General features: G+C 40.3%; 2 protein-coding genes across 3 annotated transcripts in view; both read right to left on the bottom strand.

The window, feature by feature from the left end:
* The window catches only part of enpp2 (ectonucleotide pyrophosphatase/phosphodiesterase 2), a gene marked incomplete at its 5' end in the record, with an annotated part of 223,128 nt that extends 216,572 nt beyond the window's left edge, over positions 1-6,556 (bottom strand). Inside the window, 2 exons of the mRNA XM_080038824.1 lie at positions 2,708-2,813; positions 6,425-6,556. Of these exons, the coding sequence (XP_079894950.1) occupies positions 2,708-2,813; positions 6,425-6,556 (238 nt within the window). The remainder of the gene's footprint in view (positions 1-2,707; positions 2,814-6,424) is intronic.
* Positions 6,557-9,982: 3,426 nt separating this feature from the next.
* taf2 (TAF2 RNA polymerase II, TATA box binding protein (TBP)-associated factor) overlaps positions 9,983-17,694 on the bottom strand; it is a 100,363-nt gene continuing 92,651 nt past the window's right edge. For both annotated transcript variants that reach the window (XM_080038774.1, XM_080038775.1), the window contains 3 exons: positions 16,847-17,011; positions 12,967-13,069; positions 9,983-12,844 (listed from right to left, as the gene is read on the bottom strand). In XM_080038774.1, the coding sequence (XP_079894900.1) occupies positions 12,543-12,844; positions 12,967-13,069; positions 16,847-17,011 (570 nt within the window). In that variant the 3' untranslated portion in view covers positions 9,983-12,542. The remainder of the gene's footprint in view (positions 12,845-12,966; positions 13,070-16,846; positions 17,012-17,694) is intronic.

Here is a 17,694-nt window from a genome sequence, read left to right as displayed (position 1 = left end):
TATAGGTCATCCTGAGACCAGAGGAAAATCTGGGTATAGAGGCTTGCTACAATAAATGATCTGAACGGGTTTTTCCGCAAACATCTAAAAAAATAATCTATCTATCTATCTATCTATCTATCTATCTATCTATCTATCTATCTATCTATCTATCTATCTATCTATCTATCTATCTATCTATCTATCTATCTATCTATCTATCTATCTATCTATCTATCTATCTATCTATCAGGAAATTGTGAAAAAATATCCATCACAATTTCTCTTAGGCCAATGTGACATCTTCAAAGTAGCTTGTTTTGTACAACCGACAGTCTCAAATGGATCCAAATTAATTCAGAAAATCAGTAATGTAGTCACCCAGTGTATTCCAGCATGGCGGCCCACCATGCCAAGCATAGTGAAGTTTGTTGTTTAGCCTATTGTTAATGTCAGGATCTTTGGTGTTAAGAATGCATGAGGTGCCCTTTACACGGTGAAAACGTGACAGTTTTCCCGTTTCTGGTTTCAAAAGTTAACACGTGCAGACGCAATTGATTTGAGAACTTCACTCGTGCACATGTTTTCGGAGAAAACAGGCCGAAATCAGTGTAGTACGCATGCCAAGCCAATAGTCAGCAGTGACACTTAGCCTAGTAGATAGCTCTTCCGGCACAATTTGATGCCTAAAACAATAATTTAACCGAAAATGAATGCCAATAATGTTCATGAAGCGGTTGGTGTAAGCTTAGGGTTACAAGTATTGTAAATGACAAGGTTTCTGTCCTCTTATTTCACCGCAATGAACTCGTGAAAACAGAAGACATGCTGATAGTGAAGGGGCTTTGTGAGCGGCTACCTTCCCGTTAGGCGTACTTCAAAATAAAAGTCAACTCACGTTTGTCCAGTGAAATGCTATTAATTTGAAGCCAGTGAAATGATTTTAATGTGAAGCCGTAGCGTTAATGCTCCTTTTGTTTGAACAGTAACTTAACCGCTGCGCGCTGATCTATAGATAGTGTTTTTTTAATGTAGAGAGCCGTGTCCCTGGCATTACAGGTGGTGACCAGTGTTGGGAATAACGCCGTTTAAAATAACGGCGTTAGGTAACGCCGTTCTTTTATCAGTAACGGCGTAATCTAACCAATTACTTTTTCCGTCGTTACAACGCCGTTATCGTTACTGAACGTTAAATGCGGTGCGTTACTATGAATTGATTGAATAAACTGTGTAATCCCAAAGCACCCCTGGCTCCATACTACACAAACTGCTAGTAAGGAGACCGGTGGGTTAACAACAAGATAAGCGATTGTTATTTCTTATGCTGTTTTAAGATGTGTTTTATTCAGTGTGGATGACATTATAACTGTCAGTTAGCGCCGTCACGTCAGTCAGCCGGAGCGCCTGTTTAGTGAAGTTTCTTTTTCTTTCTCTCTCTGTTGTGTGAGCATGCGCGTTGCCGCAGTAACCACCTATCAATCCACGGTTGAAACGTGCTCTCCCTGAGTTTGTTTGCATCGCCCTTGTGAGTAAGTGCATGGAGTTTCCCGATCTATATAAATTATAATTTATGCACGTTATTAAACAGCCGCGATTCACCGGTTGCAACAGCTGTTTAGCGTGTCATCATGAGCCGAATATTGCTACTGTTATTTTCCTGGGATCTGTATGCTGTGCATGTTAAAGAAGGAAATAAACATAGGATAAATCCTTACTCCTCCTCTCATCGTCTCATGCTTCATAGTCTGACGTTTTTGGCCTTAAGTGGTGTTTTAGCCGACACCCCTGAAGTGAATCCAGTGATAGCAGATCAGCACGGTACATTCAGCAGTTTCCTCTACTACTTTTGTTGAGAACAAAATAGGCTAGGCCTACTTGAAGTGCAGGATAAACCTCTTGCTGTCTGTTGATGTGCAATACATATTGAAGGTTATGTAGCCTACAAGTGGGCCTACCTGTCTGTTCTACTCATTTCAACTGACTTGTGAAAACTGTTCAGAAAAATCCAAATTAGTTGACATACTTTTTTTTACAGTAGGCTAACGCAAATAGTTACTTTCCCTGGTAACTAGTTACTTCTATTATAAAATATTTCAGTTACTAACTCAGTTACTTTTTGGAACAAGTAGAGAGTAACTATAACTAATTACTTTTTTAAAGTAACGTTCCCAACACTGGTGGTGACACAAGTTTATTTTGCTAGAAAAACCGGCAGAGCACAAATCTTTCCCCAGCCAAAGTGGCGGGTGGTCTCAATAACTTACTAATCGCTTAGACTAAATTGGCGAGTGTTATATTTGAGCCCTGCACGACACTCTCCGCTGATCACAGTGATGAGGCCGTGGAGACACCGTGCATGTTATGTTGTCTTCTAACTTTATAACTCGCGTGGTCGGTATTTTAACAGCACATGTTATAGATTACGCATGTGTGAAGTGGAGCCGTGACGTCAGCGTTACCAGAGAAACTGGTTCGCCAGTTTACAAGATACCAAAACAGTTGTGTTTTCCAAAGTTTCCTCCCTGGGAGTTGATCTCAAAACTTTGCGTTTTCATGCCTGCGTTTGCTGTTTTCATGTAAATTATATTGTGCATCTTTGCGGATGCACCGTTTCGTGTTTTAGTATAAACAGCACCTGAAACTCTACCATGTCACTGTTGAAAAAGGATATACACCATTTACTTATTATATTATCACATCTCGCCAGTAACAAGACCAACATACTCACACTCTGTCCTAGCTGAAGTGCCATCCTGTCCAGAGCGTTGGGGCCGCTCATAGACAAATCCCCAACACACAGCAGGGCCACACAGGAATGACAGGACCCAAACAAACTGAGACAAAAACATCTGACATTAGACTAGTCATCAGGGGCCGTATTCACAAAACATGTTATCTTAGCGCTAAGAGTACTCCTAAGGAGCACTAAAAGTTCTTAGTAAGGAGTAATTTCTTAAAACCTATTCACAAAGCTGATAAGACCAACTTTTACTAAGGAATGGGAGGGACTCCTTAGCTAAGACTAGAGGGCGGTGTTGACCCTGTTGCTATGGATGATGTCATGTTCATACCTTCTATGCCCACAGTGATTGGCTGAGAGGGAATGAGAGCTAAGAGTGAATTTATGATGGAAACACTGTGGGAGATATCCATATCGTGTCGCTGTATTAAAGTAAAGAGTTTTTATATACAATTAATGACAAGTGACACTGATTTAACATGAAACCAAGATACTGCAGGGTTTCCCACACATTTGTTCACAATTAACCTACAATAGCGCCACATAGGTCTATTCATTTTAAATTTTACAATGATTTGAATCGGAAAAATATCCTCATTGAACAGCTGCACGCCATGCACTCTCACTGTATTTCTCTCAATGGCGGACTTTGCAGCAATAGTCAGACAGCGACAAACCAGGAAATTCACAATTTAGAAACAACAGCCGGCGAAATCGTAAAGTACATGCGGAAGGAAAAAGGCGAGACGCGCAACTATACAGTAGCGGATCTGTGGAACGGAGGAGATGCTGCGAAGCGCCACATATAGGCCTACTCTAGTAGGAAATTAAACCCAAACGTGACACCAACAGTAACTTTCAGTGCATCATAAACCCAAAGCAACTGGAGGAAAATTAACTTAATAAATATTTTTTTATAACAATATAATAAATATAAATGTGTCTATACTTTCTAAATATAGCTTTACTAAGATCATTAAACCCTTACAGCTATTAAAGGTACCTTTTATAACGCTCACTAGCATTAAATCTCTCCAAAACACCATCAAATGGTTGCCTGTGATTTACTCTTAGTGACTTAGGAGTCCTCTCGAGGACTCCTAGCTTTTTATAGATTTAGGAGCTAGTTTTAGCGCTAAAATGCTTTGTGAATTACACTTATCTTAAAAAGTTAGGAGTCCTAAAATTAGGAGTGAAACGCCCCTTATTTTTTAGAGTTACTCCTAAATCAGCACGTTAGGACCTTCTCTTAGCCTTAAAATGTTTTGTGAATACGGCCCCAGAACTGCTGCATAGGCTCATCTATGGTCATCAGGTTTATTGGAGTCAAGTCAATTCTATTCATAACGCCCAATATCCACAATGAAATGTTCTATCAGCTGGCTTAACTATACAGCACACAACGCCCTCTGTCCTTAGGCCCTAAAATCAGATAAGGGAGAACAGATTTTAAAAAAGCCTTTAATGGGGAAAAAGTGAAAAACCCTTTATTAGACGATATAGTCCAAGCAATCAATATTCTTATCCAAAGCCTGGCAAGTCTTCCTGGCTACATAATCTTACAGACTTTTTGCATTTTGGTCGGCTTTACATTTATTGTGATCATTGCAAAATGCAATAAAATGTCATGCCTTATAATCTTATTTGTTCGGTGATGTGCGGTCTAGGTAGGAAGGGTAGGCACTGATCCAGCAAAAACAATACAATTAAAAATACAATTATTTTATTTATTAAACTTATATTTGTATTATTACTGTTAATTATTTTTATATGTAATCTGCGATTATTAAAGAAAAGTCTGGACGTTTTGATGAGAAATGTTGCAGTTAGTAAGTTAGGTAAAAAAAAAAGCAGTGCCTGCCTTTGCTGCCTATTCATTGAGGCAGCAAGCAAAAAAAAATTTTGCGCATGCGCACCTCGATTGTGTGTTCTTTAACATACGTAAATATGGTATGCTAGAAGCCTTTACGTTATATATCATACATGGACCAATTAAAATCGAGATCTTATTGGACATTAACGCAGTTTAGGCCTACGTCATTACGCCGGCTACGCTCATTCCCGTCGTAACCCCGCGGATTCCAAAGTCAACATTGCATATGCCGTCCATGCCCACAGATATTTCAGACTGGAGGAATTTTAACAAGTTGGATTATAATTTAAAAAAGAAAATAATGAATAGCAAGAGAAAGGCCTGCACCAGCCTTGGACGGTTTCCAGCAGCAAAAAGGACAAACAATGTACGAGCGTTTCAAGCGGACAGGTAGCCTACATGAACGAAAGGATCGGCTAGCTAGCTATGCTGTCAGTCAGACTGGATTGCTATTGGCTTGTTTGTTTTTTACAGCCAGGGAGTCGGATTGGTGAGTCAGAAACTTTTTTAAATTTTTTATTAATACATTTGGATTGGATGAATTGATTCTGAGTGCAAGCCATTCTGCATTTTATATCCAACTGAGCAGTTGTGTTTTCATTGTTGCTGACAAACATAGCCTAATTGGAGCTGTGCTATAATTGTGGATAAAGAGATGGTTTCATTCTGATGCTGGACATAGGTAACCTGTATGCTACTGGTACTTTATCTATTAAGATAGAGTTTATGGAGGTGCCTCCAGATATGCTGTATTGAACAGTGAGTGCAGTCTTTTATTTTGAAAGCTTAACAGAAGTAGTAGTGCAAATCAGCAAAGGTTTGACTCGTTCCCCTACGTACTTCTCGGTCCTTGGTATGAGTGACTCAGCTGTGGAGTCTGTTTAGTTGACGGATGAGATGTTTTATCATTTAGACCAAAATACAGTACGGGCAAACAGAACCCGCAGTCACCAAGGTGTCATTTCATATAGGCTACGTCTGGTCTGTGCTTGAGAGAGAGAGAGAGAGAGAGAGAGAGAGAGAGAGAGAGAGAGAGAGAGAGAGAGAGAGAGAGAGGCCGTGCATCCCTGTTTCTTGTTTATTGTTTTGTTTTTTGACAATATAGGTTTAGACCAATTTGGCTTTCAGAACTCAGTGCCTACCCACTCATTGACCTCACCGCACGTGACTGCATTTGTTATAATAAAGATAATAATCCACAGGGGCCTTCTGAATTCTGTATAAAATGAGCCTTTAATGCATTTTCACAAATAGAATAAAGGTTTCACAAATCTGAAACTATGTTTTATATAATGCATAGGCTTACTGTGATAATCTAGTCCAGATTTGAAGAGTCTAGGTGTAGTGGTTTTCAATCAGGACCAGTTCTAATGTGGTCCAGATGCAAAGCATTGAAATCTCCCATTTTTTACATTACATAAATTGTAAACTGTTCTTTAAGAATGTTTAGACTCTCTTATAACCTAGACCCATTAAAGCGCCTTTACCGCGATTTAAGAGGTTAAACAACGGAGAATCAGTCGCTCCATGCTGCTCATTAAGAATCCCTTAACTTTTCCTTAACTGCCGAATCGGCTGCTGCGAATCGGATGCCAACTTCGGCGTCGTGTAATAATCTGCAATTGCTGTACAAATTCTGAGCAGCAGAAAGGTAAAATGGGAGAGGGGGTTGCTCAGATAAAAGCCATATACATCAGAAATACGTCCCTTGGGTTACAATGAATATCGCAAACTAAACACACAGTGAAATGCGTATTTGCGCACGCATTTTCATACAGTGATGTCTATATTGTGAAGTGAACTGCAACTAAAACTTGTTATTTTACTCTTACCGTACCAGTTTCTGCTGCAACATGTTCCTGTGTCGGGCTGAGCTGAAGTCCGTTGCTGTATGAGAGAGTGATGCTGACTGAAGGAACCACAGGACCACCGGGGAGAGAGTGGGAGGGGCCGAGCGCCTTCATATTGGTTTAGGGGGAAAGAGAGGCTCCCAGCTCGGAGTAAGACGATAGGCTACAGGGAGAACAGGAAAATAACATGGTTGTTCTGACAGTTACCCTTATAGGCCTACCACAATATGCAGTGATGATTACACTATATCTCATCGAAATCAGGAGGAGGTGGGGCAGAGCCGGCCCAAGCCTTCATGGGGCCCTAAGCAGAATTTGATTAGGGGGGCCCCTCTCCAATGACAGCGCTGCCGAAATGATTGACTATTGTTAAATCATTCACACACCCAGTTTTTTTTACTAGTGCCTCCAAAGTCCAGCGGGGTAAAATAATAGCAAGCCAAGATCCGGACCCTCCTCGGGAGATTTTCTTTTACCTTTTTAAAGTGAAATGCATGAATCTGGTGCACTTTGAGAGGAAAATTAAGAGTCTACATCCGAGGAATTTTGTGGGAACAAATAATTTGGAGACACTGGGTCGGATGAATTAGAAGCTATTGAAGAAAGACACATGGATTTTCCCAAAAAATATTCATTTAAAATAAAATATTATGCAGGGTTCGGCTTGGTGCTCTTTTTCTTTTAAGGGACATATTTCTCTGTAATATAATGAAAGCATTTAAATGCAGTGGAGGAACGAATCAGGAGAGCTCTGTTGTCCAGCTATCTTTTTTCCACAGACGAGGCTGAAATAGGCTATAGCCTAAACAGTGCATGGGCAACTGAGGGCAGCCCCATTTCCAAATGTTTTTAAATAAATTCAATACACACTGTGCATGGACGTGAACGTGACGTGATCAGTTAACAACGGATTACCTCCCGGATGAACTGATTCAATTATTAGGCTATTAACTATTTAGACCAAAACATTGTATTCCTCTTTAAGTATGATAACTTACATTTGCATAATATGATGTTTATATCAAACACGCAAAAAAAAAATCTATATATTTTTTTTGGGGGGGGGCCTAAGCAACCGCTTAGTTTGCTTATGCCTCAGGCCGGCTCTGCGGTGGGGGCTCACCTCTGATGAACATTTTTTGTGTCAAGTTAAATAATTGCAGGTCAGCCCAGGATCAGTTGCACTTCCTTAAAGGTTCAGTAAGCGGAATGGTCAGTTTAGCTAACTTCCTGTCAGTGACTGCAGTTAGCAGTCCCCTCCCTCGTCCCCACATCACCACATTAATGCACTGCGGTCTTCAAGCAGCGAGTTATCTAGCATCATCTCAAAAAAGTAAGTGTGATAAAACATGATAAAAACCATCAAAACAGACATAGGGAAAGATTTTTACGTGCTCCGCCATTGTAGGCGCATAAACATTCACCCATCTGTCACTCTGCGTGTGCACCGGCAGTGAGACGGGTGCCGGTTTGTAGCGTTCTCTCTTCTGATTGGATATCAGTTTCGGGATCCCCGAAAAGTTTATTTGCCGATTACATGCAGAGCGGGTGACAGAGATCGGCTTTATGAAACGCGCACACTATGTAAGTGATCACTGTACGAATAAAGAGCGATTTAACACTTATATTAACATAAATAAATCGCTTACTTCACCTTTAAGCAAGATAAACACGACAACTCCATTGTTTCTATCTTTGCTTCGCTGCTAATTCACTTAATTCAGCTTCACAAAGCGCCATGGACGCTTGGCAAATACCTCAAGCTCTGATCACAATTTTATTACTACGCCTTTTTAAAATGTTATGAAATAAATATAGTAGATATAGGCCTAGTCTACCCCAAGCAGTTTTAAACAATTAAAGGACAATTACGTGATATTGTTTTGTTAATATACATGTTAAATATATTCATACAGAAATCACTTAAACAGTTTGCATAGTTCATGATACAAGTCTCTCAGTCATTCAGCTTTGCAGTAATTGCCAGATAAAATTTTGAGTATCCCGCTAGTTTTATCCAATCAGGAGACTGTTGTATGGCCATGTGTTTTGTGTGTGTGTGTGTGCCCTTCTCTTACCCTGCGTTCCGAATCACATACTTTCTACTATTTAGTATGTAGAAAAAAGATTTAGGATGTCCCGATTCTAGTGACCAGATTTAGGATGGTTAGAAGTACCCGGATGTCCTACTACATCCGGTTGAGATTTTTAGTGTTGAAAACAGCATCCTATTTGGCCATAATCCAGTGCAAACCTGAAGTGATGTCACATCGACGGAGCCTCCGTATGAAAACAAACAGGGATGCGACAGATATGAAAGCAAGAGGCAAGATCAAGGCGCAATGTCATGATGAAATAAACAAGTAAAAGTATGTCCCAATTGTATCATACTGCATCCTAACTAGATTCTTTTTATTTTCAGATGTAGAAAAAAGAATAGAAAAAAGAAAGAGTATGCGATTCGGAACGCAGGGTTTGTTAGCCACTGATTGAGTGAGCTCAGAGGTGTTGAGCAACTCAATCAAACACAGGTGTGTTCAATTAGCTCTGCCCTATAGGGGCAATATATAAGCAGGAGAAAAGGGGGGTGGTGGTTTGGTTTGGGTTTTAAAGCCACTACGAGTAACATTTAAATATCTTTTAAACAGCCTCATGTTTCCTCTAATAATCATAAATTACCTTTAACAGCAAACGAGACCATCAGTGCAAAGAAAGACGTTTTTATATAGTTTGTATTACTGCATTTGGTCTGCTCGCATACCCAGTCCGATTTTCGGTTTGCGCATGCAGGCTCTATGGTCACTTATTCGTATGGGTCGCAGATATCAGTGTAGCGCAGCAACGTAATTTGAGAAGCCTATCCCTCCAGGGGCCTCATTTATAAAGCTTGCTGCGCACAAAAACCTTGCGCAAACAGGCATAAATGGCGGTAAAATGTGCGGTAGCAAAACGTTGATATTTATAAAGAATTTTTTTGCGGAGAATTGTGCGTATTCCCACGCCAACTATTGACCATGCGTAGAGCTCACGCAAGGTTTTCCCGACTCGGGGAATCAGCGACCCTCAATGGCAACACCATGAAATAAAGCTCAGTCATCAGAAAAACACACACATATTACTGTGAAATGCTTGACATCCAATATATTTTATCAATTATATGTATGAGCCTACCTATAGTTGCGAATATAGGCCACTGTAGTATATTGCATGCAGTTATGATGTTGGTTGATTTACTTATCAAGTAGGTATTTACATGTTTTGGTTATATCTTTTAATTGAATCTTCTAGCGCTACTCTATAATAATATACGTCGGGAGGTGTGTCCGTGACGTGAGTGGCCAGCGGGAGAGCAAGTCTATATTTTAGGCGGTGTGTCAAAGACGTTTTTTACAAAGTTAAAGCCAACAAATGTATTTAAAACTGTATATTTCGTTAGATAAAATCATGTTATGAATTTAGCAAATCATTACCTGCATCTCTTTCCTATAGCAATTCACCCTGGAAGTTTTATTTATTTAACTTTTATTTATCCTTGAGAGACCAATTGAGGGGTGACCCTCATTTACAATTGCGTCGAGTTCAAAAAAATTCAAAGGAAAAAACAACAATACATAAACAATATTCAATGCAAATACATCAAATACACAACAACAGGTGAAGAGAAAAACAATTGAAACATTTACACAGTGGTGAAGAGTGGCAGCAATTAAAATTAAATGGGTGAAAGTACAATATAGCCTAATTAAAACAGTTACAGGTAGAGTTTGGCAGATTTAAGATAGTTTGTTTAAATTGGTTAAAGGATATGAAGTTATTTAGTTTAATTTGTTGCTGTAAGTTGTTCCAGGAGTCAGGGGCACTGAAGCTAAAAGCTGTCTTTCCCAGCTCAGACCGGGCTTGTGGGACATAAAGCATAAGCATGTCAGTGGAGCGGGTCTGATAAAGCCCATCTGAAATTTGCAGCATTTCTGTTAAATAACGAGGAAGCTTCCCGGACAAGGCTTTGTAAATAAAAATGTGCCAATGTGCGTCACGTCATTAACGTCACATCACGTCATTAACTACAAGATGACGTTGTTGGAAATGTGTGGATCTCTCACGTGAGGGAAACAATGCTCTGGAATAAACTACAATGCATTATTTCACTTCTCAGAACACATTTGATATATAATACGTGATATTTCATACAGTACACAGTTGGGCGAAACTGCTTTACAAAGACTACTGACTGTGCCAATCATGATGTGATAAATGCGCGCGCGCGTGAGTATGTGTGTTTGTGTGCCAGAAACTGCAGCACATGCACATCACGGGCTTTCTTCCTTCCCAGCCACTTTCTTTGCGGCCGGTTGCCTCCCTTTTTTCTTCATGTCAGTCAAAATTCCGTGCTTATTAAGAGTGTCATCATATTCAGGAGCTATTTAGCATTCGCCATGTATGGTAGATTGTGGGATGAAACTGGGAGGTGAAGTGGGAGGACACGGGGTGGAGATCGTCTGCACACAATTCACCGCAGGTGGGTATTTATAAAGGGAAGATTGCGTGCAGGTGTGCGCCGCACAGTTTTATACATCTGATTTTTTTTTTTGCGTAGCACATTTTTGGTTTTGTGCGGACGCAATGTTTTAGATTGGTTTCTACGCACACCGTTATAAATGAGGCCCCAGGTGAGGGAAGGGGAGCGGGAGCCTTGTTTGAGACAGTTATTTGTCGTCATAATGACAGATTACGGGGCTGCAGTCAAAAAAAAAAAAGAAAATGCAATGAAGAAAAGCTAAAAGGGAGAATGATAGACGGGCGGGAGGAGGGCGTTGCCAAGCAACGTGTACACAATTTCACAGGAGCGAACTAGACTGCAGTGTTTACTCCTAAATGAATGAGCGGTACTAAAACAAAGTTTACTTTGCTTCACCATCATCAGATGACCATTATTCATCTGAAATCTGAAATAGTCATTATTAACAACATAAACACATTACTTATGTGGCTACTGGAATCTTGATTTTAGGTAATCTAGGAGGTGAGACATTGTGAAATGAGTGTTTGAAGGTAGCCATTTTTACAAATCCAAGACGGCCACCATATTGGCTTATCTAAAACTGGAATCATGCATTTTCCGAGTAGTTATTCTTTGATGGTTAAAAAATGTATGGTTTACCAAATCCCCCAAAAACCTCCATGAAAATGACACAAGGAACTGGACTAATCTGTTAAGGAACTGGGACCCCTGCTGGAGCTGCTGCCCTGTGACCTGACCCTGGATAAGTGAATGGTGATGAGTGAGGAGCTGACTTCAAATTGGTGAACACATTCATGAATACAAACATCTTTAATCAGTGATGAAAGTTGGAGAAACAAAACATGTACAAATAAAATGCAAGTAGTACAAATAAAATGCAAGTATTACTTGAGTGTCGATTGTACAGTAAAATTCCTTATTTTTTTTTCTTTTTATCTGTGACCACACAGGGAAATGTAATTTTCAGGAAGTTCGAGATACTAGAGACCCAGTCCAGACAGAATGGTTAAATCCACAGCACTATCAATTATGTTTCCTATCTGAAGCCCCTCACTCTACGCTGGGATTGAGCTGTGGGGATGAGGCAAACCAGAGTTGTGTCTGTGTAGGGGAAAAATGTGGCCAAAACTGTATTTGCCTTTTTGTAGAGAGTGGCTGCATCAGACTCCTACAGGTCACACACACACACACACACACACACACACACACACACACACACACACACACACACACACACACACACACACACACACACACACACACACACACACACACACACACACACACACACACACACACACACACACACACACACACACACACACACACACACACACACACACACACACACAAAAGCCTCTGGAAGACATTGCAGTTTCAGTTTAGGATTCCATGTTTCCTCTCTCAAGCCAACATCGCTGCTTCCTGGGAGCCATTTAGTGGTTGCAACGATTGAACCTCATCACAAATTATTCTTCCATTATATTACAACTGAGTAATGAATGGTAAGATAAACGTATCATCACTTAGCAACAAGATGGATGAATACAGTTAACCCTGACTGAACCAATAGCAGATGTTTTAGTCAGACAAAGATGGCGAGCGCAGGGACCTGCCACTGGCCGGGCTGTTGCTGTAGGTATGGGCGTTGTCCCTCTCCTTGTCCTTCTCCTTGTCCTTGCTCTCATGTTTGTGCTTATGCTTGTGTTTGTGCTTGTGCTTCTTCTTCTTCTTCTTGTGCTCATGGTGGTGGTGGTGATGATGGTGGTGACCATGTTCACCGCCGTGTTTGGATGATGAAGAGGTTGTGTCTTTGGAGAAAGATGGCACCGGTGTGGAGGGCATAGAGAGCATGGACTGTTCTACTGATGGTGGCTCTTTTCCTAAAAAGAAAAAGGACATGCAGGTATGACATCAGTTTTGGTGTGTGTGTGTGTGTGTGTGTGTGTGTGTGTGTGTGTGTACACACGTGTGTGTGTGTGTGTGTGTGTACGTTTGTGTTTACCTGGTGTAGATGGTCTCTCTAAAAGATTCAGATGATGGTGAATGAAGGCCTGGCTATCATGAACTGTCTCCATATCAATATCTTCTTCTTCCATTGTATTGAACTTCAGCAAAACACAACTACATATTAATAACAGATAACATATGACCAACAATAACACAACATCATTAATTCGGTGAGTCTTTGTAGATGGCAAACATCACTGTAAACACAACAGAACCGTTTTTAATATATATTCATTAAACGGGTGGCTTAAATCCAGCGATCTGATTGGTTCCTAACTGTTGTATAATGGGCGTATACATACAGTGTTCCAATCTGTTTGCAGAGTAAAGAGTTCCATATCACTTCGCGACTGAGGAAGTAACGCCGGTAGTTTGTAAACAAATGGATATGCTAAACGGACGCTCACTTTTTGGGTGTGGAGGGTCGGGAGGATTTAAAAACTCTCTCCGATGGAAACAGGAACAAACTTCAGTCAGTTTGGTGTCCCATCATAAACTTTCGGCTCCGGTGAGGCTTTACTATGGAGGAGCGGCGGCCGCGGCTATCCCGGAAAAAAGACCAAAACAAACGCCCGCAGAGCGACTAAACATGAGGAGGACAACTCTAAACTAAACCAAACGTGAAAAGATGCTGGCGTACAGACAATGTGTAGTTATGGGCTTCCCAACCATCTCAAAACAGCGTTTTACTAACATGTTGACAGATGTCTATGCCACGGATTGACACGGAGGAGTAACTGGTCTCCATGCTTGTGTGTGTGTTTTTCCGGGAGTGAGCAAGGCTCAGGACAGCAACAAAGGCACGTTGATTAAACTAATGATAGATCAGACACACGGTGAGGTTAAATGCTTCTTGTTTTGTCGGTGGCTACGGCCTACGGTAGGCTAGTCTGTGAACTTCCTCAATACATTGCTAGCGATCGTAGCTCTCATAGCCTTTTCTCCAAGGGACGCTACAGAATGTTGCATAGCAACCGCAGTGCATTTGGCAGGCTGTCAGGCGGGAATACTTCTTTGTATTCATTGAAAACTGATTTTTTGATTTAATAAAACATTTAAATGGTAGCATGACTATGACTTTCATTTTGCCATCCTTGTCACTGTTTTATAAAAGCAATCACTTCAGCTCACTTCAGTCTGTGAAATGTGCTCATTATACCAGTGATTCTTGAGAACCGGGACAAAAGGCCGTCTTCCATATTTAACTGCTGTTATGTTTAAAACTAAAAATATTTTAAATTGTAGATGTTATTAGGGATGAAGAATAGAATGTCTGGAGCACAATTATCCCCTTAAATCAAATTTTATCATTATTATGTCAAATATATGACACTTGTTATCTTCTCACGACGTCCAAAACAGTGTGTCCTCAGAGAAGGTTTCAATCTTTCATATGCAATAAAACCTATTAAAAATGTACTTTAATTATTAAAAATAGCTTTTTTTCAAAACCAACACTAAATAATCTCTCATATCAATAAAAATTGTTTTTCTACAACACATTCATGTTTTATAAGGATTCTAAGTGGTGGGACGACTTTACTGAAAGTCAACACCGTCAGACATTTCATTATGTAAAATGTAATAAAATCAGGCTAAATAAGGGGCAGCTGTCCCTTTAAGGACCTCTTGTCAAATTCTACCTCTGCAGAGTACATTAGAGTCAGACAGGCTCTGATAAGTGTACTACCAGTTGTACTGGAAACTCGGAAATGTCCGACTTCACTACATATTGTAGTCTATGGATCTACCGGTACCTGGCAACGGTAACGTGCTAGAGCCTAACGTTTAGTTGTTTGGACGAGAAAGGTTGTAGGCATCCATACTTTCGCGAGCAGATGCACTGGAACACAGACAGGTCGGAACTCGGAACTACCAAGTCGGAAATCTCTGAGTTCCGAGTACAAATGAACGCAGCATTCAACTGAAACTGGAGCGAGACTTCGACGTCATCGTTCTCAGCCACTTCCTCTGTTCGCTGATTGGACACTCAGAAATGTGTTTGAGCAAAATCCCACTAATACGCCCCATCCCCAGACTGACTACTGAAGGGAAAATGACATTTGGGCAGAAGTAGGTGGGCGGGCGGAGCCAGGCTATGATATGTCAACACCGACTTACAATTTCTGAAGAAGTTATTTGAAATGTTTTGATAATTTTATTTTCCTGAAGTAGTTCATACTAGCACCTAACATCAAGAGAAAAACCAAATGGCTACTAGACACATTCCATTTGTTATGTTTAAGAAACGTTAAGTATGTCAACACCGTCAGACAGGAAATCTGACGGTGGTGATAGGCCAATGACGGTAAAAAAAACAAAAAGCTGGGAGGTTGTGTCAAAGCTTAGCTCAGTAGCTTAGTATATGTTGGATACATACCGTACTTTTCGGACTATAAGCCGCGACTTTTTCCCCGTTTTTCGACCCTGTTATTACACAGCACAGTATATGTTCTATAGCTACTAGGGATGGGCGTTAGTAATCGAGTACTCGAGTACTCCTCGTTTCAAATGATCTCGATTGGTGGATGAGGAAAATAGTTTTTTGTTTTTTTTAGTGTTTGTAGCCTTTAGGCCGGCCGGCGGGCCGCCCCTATTTTAAAATGTTATATACGTGTACAAAACGGCACAAAACGGATAAAATAAAGTTTAACAAAATTAATTATTTTGATCCAAGTTAAATAAACTAAGCGTTGTGTCAAACAGCAACCGCAAATAACTGCCACCTCAGTGCAGCTCAGCCAGTGTGTGGTCTCCACAGCACCGTGGAGCTGAATGCGGTGCTGGAAAACTTGGAAAGTCACGTAAAGAAGCCAGGCTGACTTCGGGCACATTCGAGCAAACGACAGTTAAGAAGCCTTTATTATGCAATATAGGATTGAGATTCAAAAGCCGACCGGTGTAACGTTCCGTTAACGAGGAATTAGTCGCAGTAATTAGTCACGGACACGGAGTGAGCATTACGCGGTTGGCTATACAACTACTACTTCTACTGCTTTGGTGAGTTATTTAGCTTATGTGTTTAAATTGTAGGACAATAATTTTATTGTATTTGCTGCCCTTCTTATTTTAAATGGTGTCTATTTTGATTGTTAGCCAACTACAGCCCATGCTTTTTTTCTCTCTCTTTTTTTTCTCTCCACCGCAGACCTACTCGATCGGTTTAAATTGTGGCCTGCTTATTTAATTACTTTCAGTTAGGAAAATGTGTTTTAAACTTGTGGAAAATAAATCCTTACAATCATATGGTAACTGTGACTGTTTGAAAAGAAGCATTAAGCGCAGGTTATTGGCTTTATTGCGATGCACCGTTATTCTGCAGACAGATGCGCTGCGTTCTAAAAATTTAAAAAAGTTTAACGAGGAATCGATTGATCCTCGAGGAATGCAAGCGATCACACGAGTAGTGAAAACACTCGTGTCCATCCCTAGTAGCTACTATTGCACTAAATGGTAACACTTGAATACGTTATGCAAATATGCAACTTGTTTGTTGAAATGTTAATAAATGGGAGCTTCCTCAAGCAGCCATCTCTTTCCCGACAATCCCCTCTGTGCACAAATTCTTACATATGGTAATTAAACATTATAACACCTGCGGCTTATAGTCCAGTGCGGCTTATAGTGCGGAAAGTACGGTACATGTAATTTAATTTGCCGAAACATTGGGTTTATATTTTTTCAACATTGCACACTGTTTTGTCCCACTTCTCAAGAATCACTGATACCACAGTTAAAGGGGTCGCGGGCCGAACAACGCCCTCTAACTGTGGTATAATGAGCACATTCCACGGCCTGTTGTGAGCTATTGCTTAAATATATTATTAGCCAGAATAAAACTCAATCATATCAGAGAACAAAAGACTGTGAGTTACCCTGATCTTGAAGCGCCCTCCTCTTCCATCGTCATCCTGTTGTTGTAAAACCTGTCCTGGTTCTGGAGGGGAGCCCAGTGGGGTCTCCGCCTTCCTCTTCAGGCCCTGAGGGGGTTGGCCCACACCACACACCCCTAATGAAATAGGATCTGGCTCTTCATCCACCTGGCAGACACAAATAAACGTGAATATATAATAGTATAGTCTACTTATTTTATCCATATTCCTGAAGAAATATAAGCCAATGGTAATAACCATCAACAACAATAATACAAATAATAATAGTAATGCATTCTATTAGGACAACTTTCAGGGCACCCAAGGTACAAGTCATGAATTTAAAAAACAAACAATTGGTAATCCATCTAATAGTGTGCAGGAAGTCAGTTTAGTTGAATGAGAGTATGGTTTATGTGTTCAGGTGGTTCGGTGTGTGTAATGATCTGGGCAGTAGAGTTCTGGATAATATGGGGTCTGTTGAGTAGTTGGTGATCAAGTCAGGGAGAAAAGCATTCCGAGATGTGACAAATGCCTGGAGCAAGACTTGAGTGCTGGATTGAGAAAGGGAAGGTTGAACTGGAGATTAGAGCTGCAACGATTAATCGACAAATCGATTATTAATCGATTATTAAAATAATCGACAACTATTTTGATAATCGATAATCGTTTCAAGTCATTTTTTAATAAGAAATGTCCAATTTCAGCTTCTCAAATGTGAATATTTTCTGGTTTCTTTAATCCTATTATGACAGTAAACTGAAATATCTTTGTGTTTTGGACATAAAAATAAATTTGAGGACGTCTACATGGGCTTTGGAAAAGTGATCAACATTTTTCACCATTTTCTG

Source organism: Ammodytes marinus (assembly GCF_949987685.1).
Source record: "Ammodytes marinus genome assembly, chromosome: 13".
Classification (NCBI taxonomy): domain Eukaryota; kingdom Metazoa; phylum Chordata; class Actinopteri; order Uranoscopiformes; family Ammodytidae; genus Ammodytes; species Ammodytes marinus.
This window is presented reverse-complemented; position numbering and strand designations above follow the sequence as displayed.